At 41.5% G+C, this 20,636-nt stretch overlaps 1 protein-coding gene across 3 annotated transcripts in view; it reads right to left on the bottom strand.

Moving 5' to 3' along the window:
* Positions 1 to 3,209: 3,209 nt before the first annotated feature.
* The window catches only part of hop (tyrosine-protein kinase hopscotch), a 63,136-nt gene continuing 45,709 nt past the window's right edge, over positions 3,210 to 20,636 (bottom strand). For all 3 annotated transcript variants that reach the window (XM_065432349.1, XM_065432414.1, XM_065432500.1), the window contains exon 19: positions 3,210 to 18,892. In XM_065432349.1, the coding sequence (XP_065288421.1) occupies positions 18,613 to 18,892 (280 nt within the window). In that variant the 3' untranslated portion in view covers positions 3,210 to 18,612. The remainder of the gene's footprint in view (positions 18,893 to 20,636) is intronic.

Below are 20,636 nucleotides of genomic sequence, written 5' to 3'. Positions count from 1 at the left end.
TTTTCGGCTCGTTCATGTGGCTGCTGCACAGTAGTCGCACAAGTCTCGCAGAGGAGCGCATCTGGGTCACCCTCAATCACTGGCGCCATTTTTCGGCGCTGTACTTCCGGGCGACTGTTTGCACGACCGTTACACGCTGCTGTCGGATGGACGACAATTTTCTCTTTCGTCAATGTTTTCGTCAGACAACCTAGCTCGAGGCGAAGCGTTCCGAGCAGGGCGGTCGAGTGCCCCGGAGACCCACCTACAGGCTTGCGAGGGGGGATACGCAGAGACCCTGAACTTACACAGAGGAACTAGAATTACATATCCGCCACCATACAAAGCCCTCACAAAGGAGGAAGCGACCAGCTGGCGCAGACTACAAACAAACTCCTTCCCCAACTTACACGTGCTCGATAAGATGCTTCCGACACAATACAGGGCCACCATGCCCTTGGTGCGGTGCCACACCTACACTCTACCACATCACCTGGGAGTGCGAACGCAACAAAGCATTCCACAAACACGAACACCCGAGTGCGAAGCAATGGGAGAGTCGGCTCACCAGCAGCGAGCTCACGGCCCAAAGGGCCCTAGTGCAGCACGCGAGCGATGCAGCACGACTCAGTGGAGCCTTGGAATAGGGGCCCACCCTTGCTGAAGAGAAGTCTCAAGTCGCCAGCGCCAAGAAGATGAAGACGACGGAGACCTCGTAACCGCGAAACTCTTGAAAGACTCAATAAAAGTTTTCACTCACTCACTCACTCTCCACCATGCGGATTTCAGGCGGAACTGCACGATTTGCCTGCCATATTCTGTGCACCCACGTTTCGAGTTGTCCATTACTCAGCCCTGCTATGCGATCTGCGCATGGCCAGCACATACCGGTGGAGTGGGACCGGTGGACTACTCAGGTCGCAAGGGTCCTGGACCCCGTTGGAGTAAGCAGGAAGAACAAATTAAGGCTGCCTGCAATTCTTTATTTTCTTTTACTGAATGAAGTTTGTTCCTCCTCCTCCTCAGCAATATTACAGCATCCTGATTAGTTCCGATACCAGAGCGACAGCCCCGGAAAGGCATTGCACACGATCACACCATCACCAATTTCTCAACTGCGAAACTTTCCCAATTTCCAACGAGTTATCTTTGCAGCGTCATGCTACTGTCAAGTGGATGACAAATTTTATGCGAAGCATATTACGAGGGCTCAACCCAGCTCCTCAGGCGCGGCGGTGACCATGAAATCACGTGACACCGTGACGTCACGACAGAGGAGAAGTGGCTTTGGCTCAACTCTTGCAAGACGGGCTGGGTGGGAATCGAACCAGGGTCTCCGGAGTGTGGGACGGAGACGCTACCACTGAGCCACGAGTACAACGCTTCAAAGCGGTACAAAAGCGCCTCTAGTGAATGCGGTGTTGCCTTAGAAACGCGCTGTTTCTAAGGCGTGCGTCTCTTGCTCAGGCGCACATTTCGTTGCCGCGCCGAACGCTGCTTTGCTCGACGCTCACCGCGTCCAATGCGGGGCGCGTAGTCGCTGCCCTGTAGCCCATTGTCTTACACCCCTTGGCGGGTCGACGGGAACGCTGTCGCGTTCCACTCTTGAAGGCGAAGAAGTAATGCACGAGTTGTTTCTTCGTCTAGCCGAACCAAATATAGCCAAGCAACAGCAGTTCACCAGGCTAAACAGTGGTTCAACAACTAAAATAAAGGCTAGTATGCTTCGCATCCTGGGCTTAACCTTACCTAAGCCACAGCCATTTTTTTCTTCTTCTTAATGGAAAATGTGAGATTCAAGACATTTAACAGACTGCAGTAGGCGTATACCGACCCTTCATTATTTTAATGCAGTGAAAAGTGCTATCACAGCCGTTTGATCAAAACAAGTGTCTTTCTATTGTGACAATCCTTTTGTTTCTCACGGCTCTTGCTCCACATCAACCTTTTATCTCTTCTTTTTAAGTCTTCTTTCAGAGTACATGCAATCTTAATACCCGAGCTGGTGCACTACATCATCATCATTGATTTGTGCAATTACGACAGCGACATCATATGCTGGCTGGCACCCCCACTGAAGTGCAAAGAGAGGAGCTAAAGAAAGTTTATAAGACACCTTTCCAGAAAATCATAAATGTCTAAAGGAAGTACCAGTTTCAATTTTATTTAGATGTATAATTTCTGGAAACAGCTGTGCTAACACCAACCCATTGGTGGTCTAGAATACGTCTTGCTGAAAGCTTTTAATAACTTTTTAGACTTTTTTTATATTTGCAAATCTACTTGCGGAGTCAATAATTGCAATTAGCTGTTCAATTTAATATGCAATATCCATTAATACGGCAATGTATGCCGCAGAGTTAAAGTTCGCAACTTAATAGTGGGAACATGTTATGCAGATGCCATGCTTCAATTCTACTTTCTTAGCTAATCGCGGCACTAACACAGCGCAGTAGCATGCAAGCCGGTCATGTAGAGCGAAGAGAAAGGACAAAGGCAAGCTGTTGCACTATAGTTCATGCATAAAAAATGTATTGTTTTTATTGCTTCATTGGACAGCCGTCAACGTAATAATCAAGCTATGGAGCCTCACTTACCCACGAGCGCAACAAAAATTACGTTTCTTATCAATGCAAGAAGCCAAAAACGCACGCCAAGTGCAGCGTGGCTTCAGATGTGAAATAGGAGACTCATCAGGTCATCAAAACCTGTTGTGGCAGTCTCGTGTGGCCAGACACCGCTGATACGTACACACACGCTGTGGTCATCCTGCCAAAACACACCTTCAATCAGCGCTCAACGGAACAGGAGGGGAGGGCGTGCGTGATGTGCAGCGCGACGTGTGATGCACAGGTGTGTGATGTGCAGAAGTGATGTGCGCAGCGCGACAACAAAGGACGGAAAGACACGATGGACACAAGCACTTTCTCTGCTGCTGGAATGCAGATCATGAATTACCCAGCTCGGTCTCGCACTTTGGTTCATACAATAAGCTTGCAGCAAGATATACATATTTTAATGCAATCCCCTTATTTCTCAGGCAGGAAAAAACTTCAATAGATGAGCCTCTTGCAAATTGCAATCTTAAGTTATTCTGATATATTCTTCTTGCAATTCAAAAGAAACTATGAGACTTTAAAGCAGCTTACACTAACACACACCTACTTTAATAATGCCAAGTGGGATACTAAATCCAGACATATAACAAAGAAAAAAAAGACGAAGCACTCTCTCTGTCTGATGGCACCCCGCCGGTAGAATGTTGTTTATTCGAACATCATTACATGTATATCATTTGTACATCATTACATCATTTGCACGGCACACAAAGGGCAGCCGCACAACTTCGTAAAAAGTATATATCCATCGCAAAAATAAGTGCACGCATGTGCTCAGCATACTCTGATCTGCTTGAGATCAAAGAACTGCCAAGGTGCACAAATAATGTTAAGCCTGACACCCACTTATTAGACCAACTGGAGGATCAAACAGGCGAACAATGATCTGTCACTTTCGACTAGCACCAAAAACCTTTGAGGCATACAGTGACATCTGTAACACGCTTGCAAGAGAGAATCATGCAGCTGGTGTTTCCGATACTTTTCAAACAATTAATGACATTTTGGCTGTATCTGTAATGGTTTCAAGCAAAGCATACAACACATGATGTACACACACCAATGCAGCTGTGGAAGTCTGCGACAACAGTTCTGACACACAACACTGACAAAGCAACCTAATCTCGGGATCGCAGCGGAGGAGCCTTACATTTGGCCAGTATTCACTGAAATGTTGCAAACCAATGTAACATAACAATCACAAGACCAGAGAGTATGGATATGCAGTCAATCACCAGACTCCAGCAGAAACCAGAGGCAGGGGCACAACACATAACACTGCTGGTCAGGACACACCACTTCACCACAAAAATAATCAAAACAGTAAACAATTATTGCAAACAGCCACTTCACATGATACCGGAAAAATGCACACCTTGAAGCCTGCTTCTTGTAATGCACTTTAGTTGATCACATTCAGTGTTGTTAAGCTACCAACAGTTTGTTTGCACATGCCAAGCAGACGTCAGTAAACATACACATCACGAGAACTTTGCACCTTCACCGCCTCAAAAGTAAATCTATGACACTCTCGTACTGTTGTCCCCCTTCTTTAAAATAAATGTCCTCACACTCATGCCTTCATATTGCATGCAAATCACTGGCATGCATTATGCAGTCAAGATACACGGCTGGTGGCCTGCTAGGTTCAAACACAGGCAGGCAAGTTTCAAGGTGGAGTCACAAGCCTGCTCGAACACAGCAAAACAGCCAAGCGTAGCAAAAATTTCACTCATGAAAATGCCAAGAATGTGCTCCACTGAGGATTCATGTGTGCCAATGTGACTTACAGACACCTCAAAAATTGAAGAAAGCCACACCTGCTAATAAAAAGTCAAGGCAGGCCTCCTATTCCAGATGTCTAGATTGGCTCTCTTGAGAAGAAATGCCTCATGTGTAAACCCACCTACAATTAAAAGAACTCATTTTAATAATTTAAGCTAGGTTCCCCGCATATCCTGCTGCCTGCCATATGGTAAGTTGCACAAACATTCTGCATAACACCGCCGCACAGCTCACCATCCAAACACCACAGAGCACTGGCATACGCGTTACCTTGGGTGCATCACAGCTGACCTTTTCCAATACCAACATTTGGTCAGTGCATCAAGAATGAGGCATGCCACCATTTGTATGCAGCAGGGTGCTTGTAGGGGAAGGTTCCTTATGCATTTTGATCATACTAATAACAATAACAATAGTTTATGGGGTTTTAAGTCCCAGGGGACGTGTGGGCCATGAAGGATGCCACAGTGGAAGTGTCCATATTATATTTAATTGCCTGGGTTCTTTCACGTGCACCTAATTCTTCCTGAATCTCATTTCACAGACAATAATTTTTTTTTTAATTCTGCCCTCTCTAAAATGCAGCTACCATTGTTTGTATGCAGAACTGCACATTACAAAACCAGAATGCATACTGGTGGGTAATGTGCAATGGCAGCAAAAAAGTGAAAACTTGCTACAGTGGTTCTGTGGCTTCGGCTTTCTTCTGCTAAACTGGAGCTTGTGAGTTCTGTTCCTGGCAAAAGCAGCTGCATTTTGATAAGGATGTAATGCAAAACCACCTGTGTACTTAGACTTAGCTGAACGTGAAAAGAACTCCAGGTGGTCACAATTATGAGGAACCCCACTACGACCTCTCTTCGCATTCTGTATGTTGCTTTGGGTAGTAAAACCCCATAACGTTATTGTTACAATATTTAAGTGGAGAAGAAAATGGCCAAGACATAGCAATACTAGCTATGCTGTCTGTACAGGCTTCTTTCTTTTAAAATATTTTGCTGGCCACTTCCTGCTTATTACAGAATACAGAATCATTCCCTGCTTAGAAAATCAGGTGACATAAGAACTGAAAGACCTACACTATTTCCAAAATGGATATTAACCCTTTCAGTGCCAGTTTTTTTTTTTTCTCAGATGTTTTAAAATGAACAAGGACTTATTTTCGGTTTTTCAGAAGAAAAAAAATTACACGGATAATGAAAAACGCACTTTCAGTATGGTCCACACATTCTTTTCTTCATTTTATATCTCCTACTTAGCTTCATTTTGATGCGCATGCTCTTGCAATACCATTGCCGTGTAAGTAAAAAAAAAAAAACTTAGCCATGAACGTACCAAAGATGGCAGAAATACGCAAGAGCAGACCTTGCACTATGGCACGAATATATGAATGGAGGATCGCCGCAGTAGCAGTGTGCAAAGCCCTCAAGCCACACCTCTGTGCAGCGTAACCACGCCCACAAAGTGCGCTGCAGAACACGTATTCTGCAGAGCGCTAAAATAAAGCTCAGGCTGAGCAAGCCCAAAGAGATGAGAAAATATGCTCCTAGGAAAATACAACAGATGGCTGACCTACTTCGGAGCTCACGAACTTTGTGCTACTGTGCACATTCAAATGAAGAGAGTGGAGAACATACCGGTACGTCAGTGGCACTGAAAGGGTTAACAAAATGGTGTTCCATGCCACCCAATTCTTAGTTCAAAAGCCTGCTCAGCGAGCAATGGGCTGTATTCTCTGGACACAAACATATTAGAAAGGCAATACATAAGTGACAGTACTGCAGAATTACATATACTTTTGAATATAGTACAAACATATCACATATATGTAACAAATGACCAGAGGAAATGGGAATGATTAATGTGAGAAATTTGTAGCTGATGTGAAAAAAGAGAATCAGCACAGCAGAAATATGACAGCGCAATAAGAAAAATGTTCTAGACCACATTGCAAGACACTCTGTGCTACATACACGTTACAAGCATGCTGTGTTGATAAACATAACTAAGAAATGTGTCTGGATCAAACTGAGAATGTGCTGAGTTTTGAGCAGCCCATTGCTGAGCTTCTTATAACATCACTATCAAAGTGACTCAGCCTTTTTCATAAAAGGCAACTTCTAAGGTATCTTCAGTATCATGAGCAAACGATAGAACTGTATATGCTAGATGTACATGTGAAGTTAGTACTCAAGCTTACTGCAAGCACCGTAAATTAGAGTGCCATATTTAAAAGCAGTTTATGGGACCATGAAACAGTAAAGCTGCTTTCAAAAACATGCGACTCATTAGCAATTACAATGGGTCTGCAAGACTATCCATAGTTCATAAATGCTTACTTACAGCTTTTGACCTCGGCATAGCAAAACTGAGCTTCCTGACAAAATTACTACTAATTTGGGAAAGTCTATGATCACAGACATAGAAAAGTGTGCCGCAAGTATCATGTGCTTGTGGCATGCTTTACACATCACTGGCCTTGCTCCCACAGGTGTAAGGACAAAAATTATTTTCCCCATTTCTGAAGCACTGAAAGCATGTGTCAAAGGTGCAAAGGTCATTTTTCCTTAGAGTACAAAAATAGTGTGAGATCCCATTCCCATTTACATAGACATTGTTAAACGTCACACGGTGTAAAGCAGTCTTAAAGCTTGTTACACCTACTCTAACAGTGCAAAAGTACCCCAAGGCTCACATGTGATCTACAGTTTTCGTACTATGTTCGACTTTAATGAGAGTATTCATAAAAATTTATTAGAGTATTCTTGCTTCGCAGAAACACTGAGAGCTGAAGCACCATGAAGTTATTGAAATGCCCAGGCAAGACCAAGTGAGCACGACTATTATAAGCATTTCATGATCCCAACCCCAGCAGCGGAAATTTCATGCAATGCCTGAACTAAATGGCTCTCTAAAACATTACTGAATTCATTAAAGCAGAAATTTCCTACACTGCCAGTGCTTGTGCAAGTCAAAGCAGTGTAACTTCTGAACAGTTACAACTGAAAGCAATAGTAGAATTCTTTGCACTGCTCCTCCCAACTACTGATAAAACTACACAGCAATGCTTGCAAATAAAGTAAACAGTATGTATATGAGGTACATTTAATGTGTGTATCTACTTGTACAGAAGGCAAAGCTCTCATTCCACAGGCACTTGAAATGTCTTAATCTCTTTAACACAGTCGCACAGCAATGCCCGCTACAAATCGCACTGCCACTCAAAGCCCATTTCACACCATAGCACCTGGCAACATAATAACAAAGTTCATACGTGTTGATGCATTTCTCTGAACATTTATAAACTGCTAAACCTGGAAGTGTTGTTAGCATGCACGTAAGCTCCATAAGAGAGGCACATTAGAAAAGGATGAGCATTTCAAAAGCACTAAACATAAGAGGGCTAAATGAAAGCTGCTGTAACAGGAGCACATGCACCAGGAAAGACAGTAGTAAGACACTCAAAATTGATATACTTATTTTGAACAACAAGCACTTGAATACAGAAAGAGCACAAAAGATAATCGACAACAAAAGCCACGACTAACATGTGTATGCTAAGATAAAACAGGTAAACTTTATGTATTCCTACCCCCGAATGAGATATCATTTATCACTAAGAGAGTTAACCATTTCTTTAATGACTACTTGTGAGCATTTTGTTTCCTTCAAGGGTTGTGGTGTTGGCAATCTCGTGTTGCTCTTCCGTGTTTAAGTGCTTGTTCTTCAGACCAGAATACTTCTGATTGACAGCACTCTTGACGGCGTCTCGGTGTCTCCATGTGTTTCTTCTTCCCGGACTACTGCACGTTGTGTTCAGTCCATAACAACTAGCCCAATATTTTGTCTAGCTTAAGAGAGGGGCTAATAGTGCGAAAGGGCCTCATCAGAGAAGCATGGCGAACCAACAGAATAGAGAGCAAATAAATGTAACATCTACAAGCATCACGTCAGAAAAAAAGTACACGCACTTTATGTAAGCAGTTCAAAGTTTTCAAACCACACATCTGTTGTATCACATGAACACATGAAGCCAAGCATGACTCAAAACCTGGCTAATCATCGTGGCACAACGTACACTGACATATCAGCAAGTGTTTTTCACTCTACAGGAATTGATTTTAAAGGAGTAAAAATACCAACAGTACTCATCACACCTAGGGAATGCCTTGTTGAGATCTTCACATCATGTGCTGCTTTGTGCTGTCCACGAGGTAAGAGAAAGTAATAATACTAACACTGAGCACATTACTTGGCATGTACTTTCACAGTGAAAGTTAATAGAATGAGCATAGGCATTCAAATGCCAGCAATTCCTAAATATGTGTGAATGGAATGCAAAAATAAAGTTGTTTCCTACTTGGCAGCATGTCCTTTCACACATTTCAAGCAAGTGAGCAATATGTACATTGCCACTGTGCGTAATGAAAATTTTCACAAGCTCTCATGAAAAAGAATTCATGTCATCAGTATTTGAGCGAATGTGCGACATGATGCCGAGGCATACGACAGATATGTTGAAGATATAATAAAGGATTTCTGACGTGTGAAAATAAACATAAGAGATAGTCATTCACCTTAATACCATTCAACACAAATTTTGTTGGCTAGGAATAAGTATCGTTTTCTTCTAGCTTTTTCTAAGTCGATCTGTCCAGAAAATTAATGCGCTTTTGCAATCCCATCATTGTCAATCTAATGGAAATTGGTGGCATACTAAAAAAACACTTGCCTCGCAATTCCTATAGAGAAGTACAAACTGTCAAAGTGTGCATGAGCATAATGTCAAATTTCAACACATCCAAGTCGAGCACTGCCACAATTTCTGTGCTGACAAATAAAAGGTCTTGAAGCTTTCTTTCAAGTGAATGCAATTGGTGAAGCCCAAAATTCACTTCACTATATTTTCCTTTTCAAAATAAAAGACAGATGTGTGCCCCTTAGTCAATTTGCTCAGGTACATGTTCAAGTCATTCTAAGCTGACACACAAGGTAACAAACAAAAGTACATTTTATATAACTGAATTCAAGAAATATTGAACACAGCATACATGCCTAGGATATACATAGACATTAGCATATTATTCTATACACATTAAACATACAAGTATTTACGTATGTGAAACAAAACACAAAAAGGACTTTAAAATATGCGTGCTTCAAAGCAAGTGGTTAAGTGTTTCAACAGGTCAGCATCAAATATTGCACACAACAAAATTGTTTGTAACACAATACGCAGATATTCAGGTTCTCAACATGCTAAAATAGCTGATTCAGCAATGTGGTCGGCAAATAGTGGCAGAAGTTAAGCCACAACATTGCTTGCTAATTAAGTAAAATGAGGGAACGACATCAACATGCTGATACTCCAATTTCTCTAAATAATTCTTGTGAGATGCAAGAAACTAAAAACAGCTTTCACACATATAAATATACAAATACGCTATGCAAATAGACAGCATGGCATCATCAGGTCTAAAAAAGTGCAAAAAAGAAGTTACACCTTCTGTTTGCAAGATGAGTCGCAAGAAACTGCTTCTAATATTACTCTTGTCAAAGCATTTACAGTTCTATCATCCCTGTAGGTGCGAACATCTGAATTTTACACCACTTATAATTTTTAATCATTTGCTGCTGCAAACAACTCAAACCACTAAACAGTACGTGTTTAAGTGAAGCTATGTGTTCAGCAGTAAACATCATTTTTAGAGAAACCTTCCAATGGCATCTATCTCTTACAAAGATGGCAGAAAGTTAATTATGGGGTTTTACGTGCCAAAACCACTTTCTGTTTATGAGGCACGCCATAGTGGAGGACTCCGGAAATTTCGACCACCTGGGGTTCTTTAATGTGCACCTAAATCTAAGCACACGGGTGTTTTCGCATTTCGCCCCCATCGAAATGCGGCCACCGTGGCTGGAACTCGATCCCGCGACCTTGTGCTCAGCAGCCCAACACCACAGCCACTGAGCAACTACGGCGGGTGTGGCAGAAAGTTATCTGCGCCACTGCTACAAAAGACAATCAATGACATGTCTAATTTTGCTGCAGATGCCGTAAACACAGATTGATGGTACCTTCAATAAGTCACATGGAAGGTGTCCCTGTTCAGGTTAATCAACATTTCAGAGCTTCAATAAAACAAAAGCATTTAAGAAATGATGGCCTACATGCATAATTTCCAAAGAAGTTTAACAATCCCAGAAACCCACGCAGCTGCATTCTTAATTCACGTGCAGAAGTGCCAATTTTCAGGTTTACAGTGGTCAAAAGCTAAAAAACTGTTTTCCAAGCCTAGTTCGAACACTTCAATAAAGTAGTAAGAAAATCATTATCATCATCACATGAAATTGTCCACTGCAAAAGGAAAGTCCCTTCCAGGCATCTACAATTATCCCTATCTCATGTCAACAAAACCTCTGCCTGCATATTTCTTATTTTTGTCATATCTCCTAATACTTGGACATGTTTGACTGCATTTTTCTTGCTTTGGCATCCATGTCTGCTATTGTAAATGACCAGTAAATATCAATTCTACACATTATGTGACCGTTAATGTGGGCATTACGAGGATACACGAAAATGATGATATAAATTATGAAAGCATATGGATGTAGCTGATGTGATAGTTTGAGACTAAAAAGATGAAGCGGCGTTAGGTGAAAACACAAACACTTTGTTTTTCACTCAATAGACACTTTAGAATAGCATTTGTCGCCTTACATACGTTAAACGTCATCACCTTTGCGGGATGTTGCGGTGTGTATCCTTTCAACACTTTTAGTTTACCGTAAGGGAACACAAAGGTAAGGAAGACATTATAAAACAGATGCCGTCTGGTGTCTCGTGCCAAATATATCCAAGCCAAGACAATTCATTACCAACCATCCTGTTGTTGCTAAGCTGATGAGTCTCATTAGGCATACGGGTGCTGGAATCGCCGAACGATCTGAGAAATTGGACGTGTTATGCGCTCATAACTAATGTTTCAGGTGAGTATAGAGAAAGCGAAAGCTCATTCCAATAGTTACTGGCGATCAACGCGAGTCAGAGTGCAGCCATCACGTGAATTTACACTGAAGCGGTAGCCATTGGTGCCGCCATGTTCGACAACGCTATTTCTTAGCGTACCTAAACATTCGAACCCTAAACTCACCAAATAATGTATGTAATGTATAATGTATGTAATGTATGCAGAAACCCAATAACGTTCAGAGCATGTGCAGTGAAGACAACGCTATTTCTTCACATAGGTAATGCGTTTACGTTTGGTTGCAAACGCTAAACAAAAACTGTGTAATGACTACTGCTAATTTTTTGCAACAAGGACACAAATTTCAACATGAGACACCAGATGGTGTGGAAGCCTCTTTTGAGTGCTCCTATCATACAACCACTTTTAAACAAATGATCTTTTTCAGCAGGAAATAAAAGAAGTTTATAAGATAATTTCTATAGAAAACTCTTCTAAACTGTTTAGCTCATGACAGCTTCCAGTCCACTGTACTTCCAGAAAAGCGTAAAGTTGAACAAAAATTAAGCACAACGAAAACCCCTTTCATGTTTTTGCAACTTTCAGCAAATACAGTCTGACAGTGACATAATGTGCAAATGCCTCTGTTGCAATTTCTTAGCAACTGCACAGAAATCACCTTTTGTTTAGTTAATTGGTTATTTCACATGATTTTGCAGCTTGATAATATAACATAGTGCAAATGTTTCAGGAGTGTTAACTAAAAATTTATTTTTAGCCAGGAGTATGCAATAGGAAAACTTAGCTTGCAAAAACAAGATATTCAGAGCAGCCATGGTATTCAACTAGAAGTACTAAGAACTGATTCAGTGGTTGTTCCACAATCAGAGCAATTTTGTACAAACTTACTTGAATGAAGTTTTAAGGTTTTGAAGCAGAATGTGTTAATTAGGCACATCTGTGAAAAGCTGCTCCATCACATGAAACATGCTCGCAGCTCTAACAGATGGCTATATTTTTAAAAAAAATTACTGTGGTTCACTAAATGGACAGCAACAGTAGGCAAATACTCGACAGCTGAGCCGCCGTTCTCTTGGCACTTGTGCAATGCATTTGCCATCTGGAAAACATGTTCCTACCAAAATGCAAAAGTGAAATTACTAAAATTTGAGCTGGTGTAGTAAATTCCTGTGATTATATGTATTATAAATACTTTGTTAAGGTGTTTCTGCTGGCAGAACAATGCGTTTCTGCCATCTTCTCTAGCAGTAGTAGGTTCTGAATACCACTTAATCACCAATGGCAAACACAGTGAGCACCATATCAACCTTATGTGTGCTCTAGTCAATGAGTGTTCAACCATTGTTCAACTGCACATTCAAGCATATGACACAGTGTAAGGCTTTCCACAATATGCCTGCAAAACCACTACACATATTAAGATACTGCCCCTGAGACATCACCATTACAATCAAGCCAAAATTTTCATATGAATTATATATATATTATAGACTTTGGAGTGTGCCACAGCAGTTATGTCGAAAAACACAATTCCTATTGACATCTAAACTAAGCTCTGCAGAATAAATTTTCTAGAATGCTCCGCAGTAGCAATAAAAAACACACACAAGACAAAAGGTCACACAGTACTGGTACCAAAATAACAAATGCGAAAACTAATTCGCTATTGTCAAAAGCTATTTTACAATAGCACAGGCACGGATGTCTATAGCTTGATTAGAGAGATGTGAAACAATGCCTTCAATTACAGCTCTGTTAACCAGGTGTTCAATGTCCCTTATCAATAAAATAAAAGCGACAATTAATTCTGACTCGTAGCACAACTGTGCTACTGTGATACACACAGCAGGTCTTTGTAACATCATGTCAATGTCGTTATAACTGAGCTCTCTTTGCCCAGCAAACCAATCATCTTGCTACATAGGGAAACGTCACTACTCGAGGCACCTTCACTTCACAAAGCACCTAGCATCTATGGCTTGCCTGAAGCCATTGTGGTTAAGTAAATATGCTTGCCTGAAAGCAAAGGACACCGATAATAATATTTATCACCGGCACTTGTCAGCCAGTGTATTTCAACCTCCTCCTCAAGATAGTACTTGCAATGAGCAACTGCCTCGGCTCCTATCCAACCTCACAGAAGCCGTAGTGCCTCAACAGATGCACACCTTCCCATAGCCCTGGCTTGAAGCTGTAAAACATAAGCTGATGGATGATCCCAAGCTATACAGTGCTATTGATGACCCTTGGTGGGGTCCATCAAAAGTGAATAAAATTGTAAGACACTGAAATTGTTACATGGAAATGTGGCCTTGACTTATCAAAACAGCTCATTTTCCTTCTCACGTTCGTGCGCTTGTCGAGTACCTGGAGGCTTCAGGACCCCCCAAGGCCCATTTCTTAACAGAATGGGCCTTTGCCTTAGGATAAAGAGGTCAGCCATTCAATCTCTTACAGGAGAAGTGTTTTTTTTTTCCTCAATGTGTGCCGTACACTTCTGGATGCAACAGAAATTATGTCACTGCTTGACATGGTGGCATTTGGCCTGCTGCAGGCCAAACGAGTAGCCATCTCTAACTCGTATATCCATTTCACATGAAGTAAATGGTGTTGTAGACATTTGCTACGCTTTATCTTCCCTCGGCTGCAAAGTTTTGGCACTCGGCGGTCTTCTTGAGACTGGTTCTCAATACCGAGGGACGAATGCCTAGCCCACGATCATATACATGCAGCTCACAATGTCACTGCAATAGAACCGTAGTGCCATCTATCATCACTAAGGCAAAAAAAAAGAAGAAAGAAACATGCCAAAACATGCTGCGTGATGACAGACGGCACCACCATTCTGTAGCAGAGAAATAGCTATCTTCTGAGCCAGCATGCATTTGTCACTGACTTGGAGTGGTGTAGCTTCAGCCAGCATAGGCCAGTACATATGCTCCTTTAGCTCATGCATCAATGCTTGGATGCATCAAATTGCCTTTATGAATATTTCATGAATCCTTAATGCATCCTACATGCATGAACTTGTCGTGTCTAAACTTTATGCTTCAGTGACGAGTGTGATCTCCAGGCATGTCTCTGTCAGGAGTGATGGCTGCTCAGACAACAAAGAGGGAGTGCTCTAGGCTACACCATTTAAGAAAGCATGTGGCTGACCATCCAGCAGGAACTTCCACATAAGCAAAGAGCATTGAGACTGGGTCAGCGACTCAAACTATGCAAATCGGCAACCATGAGCTAATACACAGTTCAATGCTATATACTTGCAAATATATTTGTGGCTGCTTTCACTATTCCTACAGCACTTAGCGGCCGCAACTTCTGCAGTTACCTACATTGATTCAGAATTAAGAGCATTAAATTTCCTTTTCTTCCTTACACACTTGCCTAAGTTATCGTACTCAATTTTTTTGCTGTTCTTGCAAGATCACGGAGCACATTATGTTTCCTGACAATGCGAACAAATGGCATTGAAATTAAAAGCTAAATACCAGATGCTACAAATGAATTCCTCATGTTAAGAGGCAATGTGAAACCACTAAGATAGTTATGCTTTTGCTGTAAAGAATTTCAATGCCTCAACCGCTGTGCTTAAGTAAAAAAAAAAAAAAATCCATGCGAACAGTTTGACACAAACTGTGCATTTGACACAAATGACACAAACTTGCTGACACAAAATGATAGTCAGGTGCTGGCACTATGGGATATATGCACATCAATAAATTTCAGCATAATGGTAACTGCTCCAATGATATGCTTTTAGTACGTAAAAGGGGCAAAAATTTCAGTACGTAAAGGGCAAAAAGGGAATCCTTACTAACTAGCTCAGCTTTCTGTCGTTCTAAGCAAAAATTTATATGTTAGCAAATCACAAACAATGTGTGACAAAGAACCATTTCTATTATGAAATGGTTTTGCACAGTAGCAACATGGTTGCATTGGCACGATGGTCTCAAGTCATGCAGCACATGATGTGCAGAACATAATTGAAAAATTGGTTAAAACAGCAGCAAGCCAGCTTGGTATATGCGATTGTGAATGCAACAACAGAGAATGAGGTAATTTTTAAAATGCACACTGTAGCACTTCACAATGCCAATTCGGCCCATAAAAGCCAACTTTTCAGCCACATAAAGATGTCTTTCATATACTTTCTTATCACTTAACTTATGACATAAAATTAATGCTACTGATTGCATCACCAGCTTTTTAACACTAACTCTACTTTAAAAATTTGTATTCTAGGTGCAGTAGTCCAATACTAAGAACTAAGCTGTCTCAAGTTTAGCAAATATTGCACACAATGTTTCACAAAAAATTTAGCTGCCAAAAAAAGTGCAAGATGACATATAGCAGTCATGATCATATAACAGTACCTGGTTAAAGAGCTATCAACAGAGAAGATAGGTGCTGAAAATAATATTTGGGTGATATGGTATGTTGCGATCCCCATGTTGACACAAAGCTATATTCAGCACAGTTCATGAAACAGCGTGAGATGTAATACATTTCATAACTCTTCATTAAAACAACTCTTGTACCGACTATATTATGTAGCCTGAGAAAGCAACACAAGAAATGTATGTATATTCCATGTGCAAGTGTGTAACTAGTCATAGAATGACATGTAAGATAGCAGACTAAGTTCAATAAAGAATGGTCTGCAGCTAAAATATGAGATATTAAGATAGAAGAGAGAATAGAACAAACACTGGGCCTCTCAATAACAAATGCAAGTTACACACATATATGTATACAGAATGCTACATCGACAAGAAGTACAGGTATAGAAAGCTTTCAGCTCAACCGCAGGCTTGTTTGTGCTCAAATTTCATAAGTAGGCAGCATGCTGCAGGTCATTTTTTGCAATACCATATTTGAATGCAGTACTTTCCTATTTCATTCGGGATAGGTAAGATGCACCAGTTGTGTTTGGTGGTGCCAAATGAAGAACATAACAGAGTTTCTTAGCGGAAGAAATGCTAGTGTCATTTAAAGCAGGAGGGAAAAGTTCCTCTTTACATTCTGTCTTCACTACAGTGGATGTTGCTTTATTAGTCTGGTGTTGTGAGAGACAATGTGGACTTTGGATGAAAGTGGTGAGTACTGCATCCAAACAGTGTATGCACCATCGAATGCTACTTTTGTAAGAAACCGAGCATGAACAAGATAGCAGTTTGATTGAATAACCATACATACCAGGCTGCCCCAATGATGCAACATTAGAACATTAGGTGTTAATTTACATAACCTTTGGCATAAAGATAACAACACATCGTATATGAAAGCACCAACAAGTTCAACTTCCCATCAGCCTGAAGGCATATTTCTATTAGAGCTTCTCATCTCACCAACACAGATAGATACCTTAACATAGCTCTTTACAAACTTTGCAGTTTTTGTAAAAGCACACTGTGTTTTACCAAAGAGGAGCACTGGAAATGTGAGTGAAAGTGCCCACAACAGTGGACACAAGCCAAGGTTACCAGAGTGCAGCAAGATGGGTGGAACCTGAGATGTACATGACAACGGAAGTACTAAGTACTAAGTGCCTTCGAAGGAGATGCAGAAGCATGAACCCACTTTTCTTGCCCCTCATAATGGTCTTGGAACACCTTTAGAGGGTTTCAAACAAAAACATCAATACATCAAAGTACACTGGCATTACCCAACAATATTGCTACCAACTGTTGGACCTACACAGACTTTTAAAAAATGCAACATCTCTCTCATCTAAACTGCAAGCTGCCTATGACTGTTTCCCAAAACGAAGAGTCACCATTCAATCTCAGTAAGCAAATCCTTCCTTGCCTTTCAAGAAGCTGAATGTTGTTACATAATAAACAATTTGCAAGTCATGGTAATGGTGGCAAACAGCACAGGAAAAAAAAGGCTGCTAATATTGCTGCAATAAAGTGCATGTCCCTTAATGTGTGAAGTTCAAGTGAGAAAACTAAGGGGAAAATAAACAAGCATTATGGCTGCTTAAATGCTACACAAGAAGGCACCATGACATAAATGAGGTGCTTAACCGTATGTCTTACAGATCCCACAGGCTAAGCAAAAGGTGAAGGGTTGCTGAATGAACAGCAGCCTGACAGCTATGAAATCACATTTAATGAACTTCTTGAAAGCAGTGCAGCACTTCAATGATGGGTAAATCCTGTACTAAAGAATGCAAGAAAGTACTTAATGTAAATCAAAATAAAGGGAGGGTGCTGAAAGAGCGCAGAAGTCCCTTCTTTAACTGTATACCTGAATAACTCTCAAAGTCTTTCCGAACGTCCCAGTGAAGGATGAGAGTTTCCAGAGAGATCAAGAACATTCAGAGGACAGAAACCTCCTCGCACAGGCAAAAGGCAAAGGCACCTTGAACGCCTGTCTTGAGCGCAAGGAGACTGCTGCAAAAAGAGCAGCACTTTCAAATAAACCTCATAAACCTGGTAAAAAAACATAAGACACGAAGTAAAAGAGGATCTACCAAGGAACTGTACAACAGTGGGTTTCCATATTCCATCTATGAATAACAATAGTCTGCCGTTTCACCCCTCCTCATCTCAAAGGGTTCCAACAGAGGTTCCAGCTCAGGTGGAGATAGAACAGGAAGGAGCAAGACAGTGCAGGTGCTGAACTAGAACTTTGTAGGTCAGCCACTCAACATTTGTACCATGTGCTACCAACATACATAAATTGAAGTGTGAATAAGGCGAGATATAGTTGAATGTGACTTTGCACTTCTATGTCTGCCTGTGCCTGTGATACTGGCATAATTCAGGCTTAAAAACAGAGCTTTGGAGTCACAGCAGCTTAGAAACTAAGGTTGTATTCGCAATCAGTCACTCTCAGGAATGTTATCACTGTTGTATGACATAATGTTCAGAGGAGCACCTCGATGGAGTGGCAGGTGTCTTGTCAATACATTCAACAATGCAGCGCGAGAATAAAGCTGATTATAGGTTTGTCACTTCGTTTGTTAAATTCCCTTTCTCTGGTTTAGCAATTGATGCATCTTGAAAGTGATATCCCTGAAAGTGATTGATACAGAATATGTCCCCCGATTATACGGTGAGGCCCCCCTCACATAGTCACATATTAAAAGGCATTCCTTCCGATTTTCACATTTCAATTTATGCTGATGGTACTGACAACCAGCCCTGTTTAGCATCCTGGTTCATCAACCTGGCCCTGTGATAACAGCAAAACAAAGAGAGTGAGAGAGGACAAGGAGGAGATCATAGGTTATGCACCATGCCCTTGATGTGGCTAAATCCAGGCCTCTGGTGGGCGTCAGTCGCCCAGCAGAGGAGCATCAGCTGGTACAGGTCAGCAGGGCAGTCGGCGGGGCAAGCCAGTCGCTTACCCTGCACCAGCTCGCTGCCCAAATTCTCCTGTGTGACCCCCTGTATGACAGGGTCCTCCCCATAGGAGAACATCTCCCATAATGTAACACCGTAGCTCCACACATCTGACTTGGTTGAGAACTTGCCATAAAGGATGCTCTCAGGGGCGTACCTGCATTGTAAAATGGGACCATAGACAAGTCCTAAATTCAGTACATTGACGTGGTGTGATGGCAGTGGGCAATGTGAGAAAAAGCTAGAGCAGCTGGAGGTCACATTTTGGACTGAGAACTTTTTAATATACATACACTGTAACTTTTCTTGCAGCATAACAGCACTCTTAAATGTCAAACCCTGCCTCGTTTCAGAGCAGCTCCTAGTTTGGAGCACATTATTTTGGTTCTAATTGGAAGTGCGAAGTCAGCTGAATGCACACTGAGTGCTGCATCAGCCAGCCGAATAGCTGCATTTGATTGGACTCTGCGTTGAAATACAAGCCAGACATGTAATTAAAATAACTTTTTCATATCAAGAAGCAGAAGTAGGCATGACATGTTTATTACATCACTAAAACAGTTTCCTTGTTCCTATCAGTATCACAACTACAACTCTGCCAGAATTTACGACTGGTTGTGTTAATGATCCATACTTTCAACAGATCAGTGCAGAGCCATGAGGCAAGGATGAAGCATTATCTAGAATTCTGCGATGTCAGTTGGGCAAAATGTCACCAATAGAGGGCTCTACTACTCGGAATAAACACAACACTTTCTCCCAGCAATGTCATATTTCAAACAGTGATGGGTGCATGGAATAACCATAACTGCCTAGTTTTTCTCCACCTAGCATGTTCTCCTTCCTTTCCTTTTGGCAGAAATCATCTTTCTCACTGCCACAAAATTTTTTAATTGCACTCATTTTTGCCTCACGTTTCCAGCCCAACTAACATTCAATGTGTACTGCACAAAAAGGAGTAGCTCCATCAGGAATATATGCTGCCACAGATGTGCTTACCACGAGCAGCATTTCAATGACGACATTGACATTTAATTTCACGGCCATGTCATCCTGCATAGCGAGGAGGAAGAGGACAATGTGGAATCTCGTGTCCTGTTTACACACTAGGAGCACAAAGGCTGTCAAAACTAGACATCTCTCCGTTTATCTACTGACAAGCATATGGCCAAGTGAAACTAATGTAGGCTTTGGAAGCGATAGATTTGAGGTTCACTTCCCAATCCTAACTGACACTGGAGAGTCCTTTTTTCCTCCTTTTCATTTGCTTTGCTACTTCAGGGCTGGTGATAAACTGCATTGCGCTAAACTCTGTGAGGCTCTAAACAACGTGTACTGAACCAAGCTGATGCTGCCTTTAGGTACTCCATGCTGAAATGAACCCTAAGGGGGAATTGGGCAGGATTGTATTACACCCACTGAGTGCCACAGACGAGTGGCAGATGTTTATTCACGTAACTATAAATGCTACACTACTAGATCATTCAAGCTTTGCAGAAAACAGCTTTTTTTGTGGTCACGACAGGCAGAAACACAGAGGAAATCTGGCTCCCCTAGGTTTTAAGTGCAGCAGTGCAAATCTCTAGCAGCGGTGGCGACAACCATCTTTCTAACTTCCAGGCGCAGGGTGCTTTCGGATTTTTTTTTTTTTTTTGCATCTCAAATGAAGAAGTAGACTAGGCAAGCGCTAGTGATTCTCGTTTGGAGCTTCAACTTAGTTCTGACAGCACCTAAGTGAAAAAGTAGACTTGGCAAGCTCTAGTGACTCTCGTTTAGAGCTTCAAATTTGTTCTGACAGCACCTGAGTGAAAAAAGAGTCGCAGTTCTGTCCGAAAGGCGAAGCATCGACAGCGATAGCAAATTAGCAGCTAGCTCTACGAAGTAAATATAGTAGCTTTACT

This window comes from Dermacentor albipictus, chromosome 1, assembly GCF_038994185.2.
Source record: "Dermacentor albipictus isolate Rhodes 1998 colony chromosome 1, USDA_Dalb.pri_finalv2, whole genome shotgun sequence".
In the NCBI taxonomy this organism is placed as follows: domain Eukaryota; kingdom Metazoa; phylum Arthropoda; class Arachnida; order Ixodida; family Ixodidae; genus Dermacentor; species Dermacentor albipictus.
Note: the sequence above shows the minus strand (reverse complement) of the source record. Positions and strands in the feature narration are given on the sequence as shown.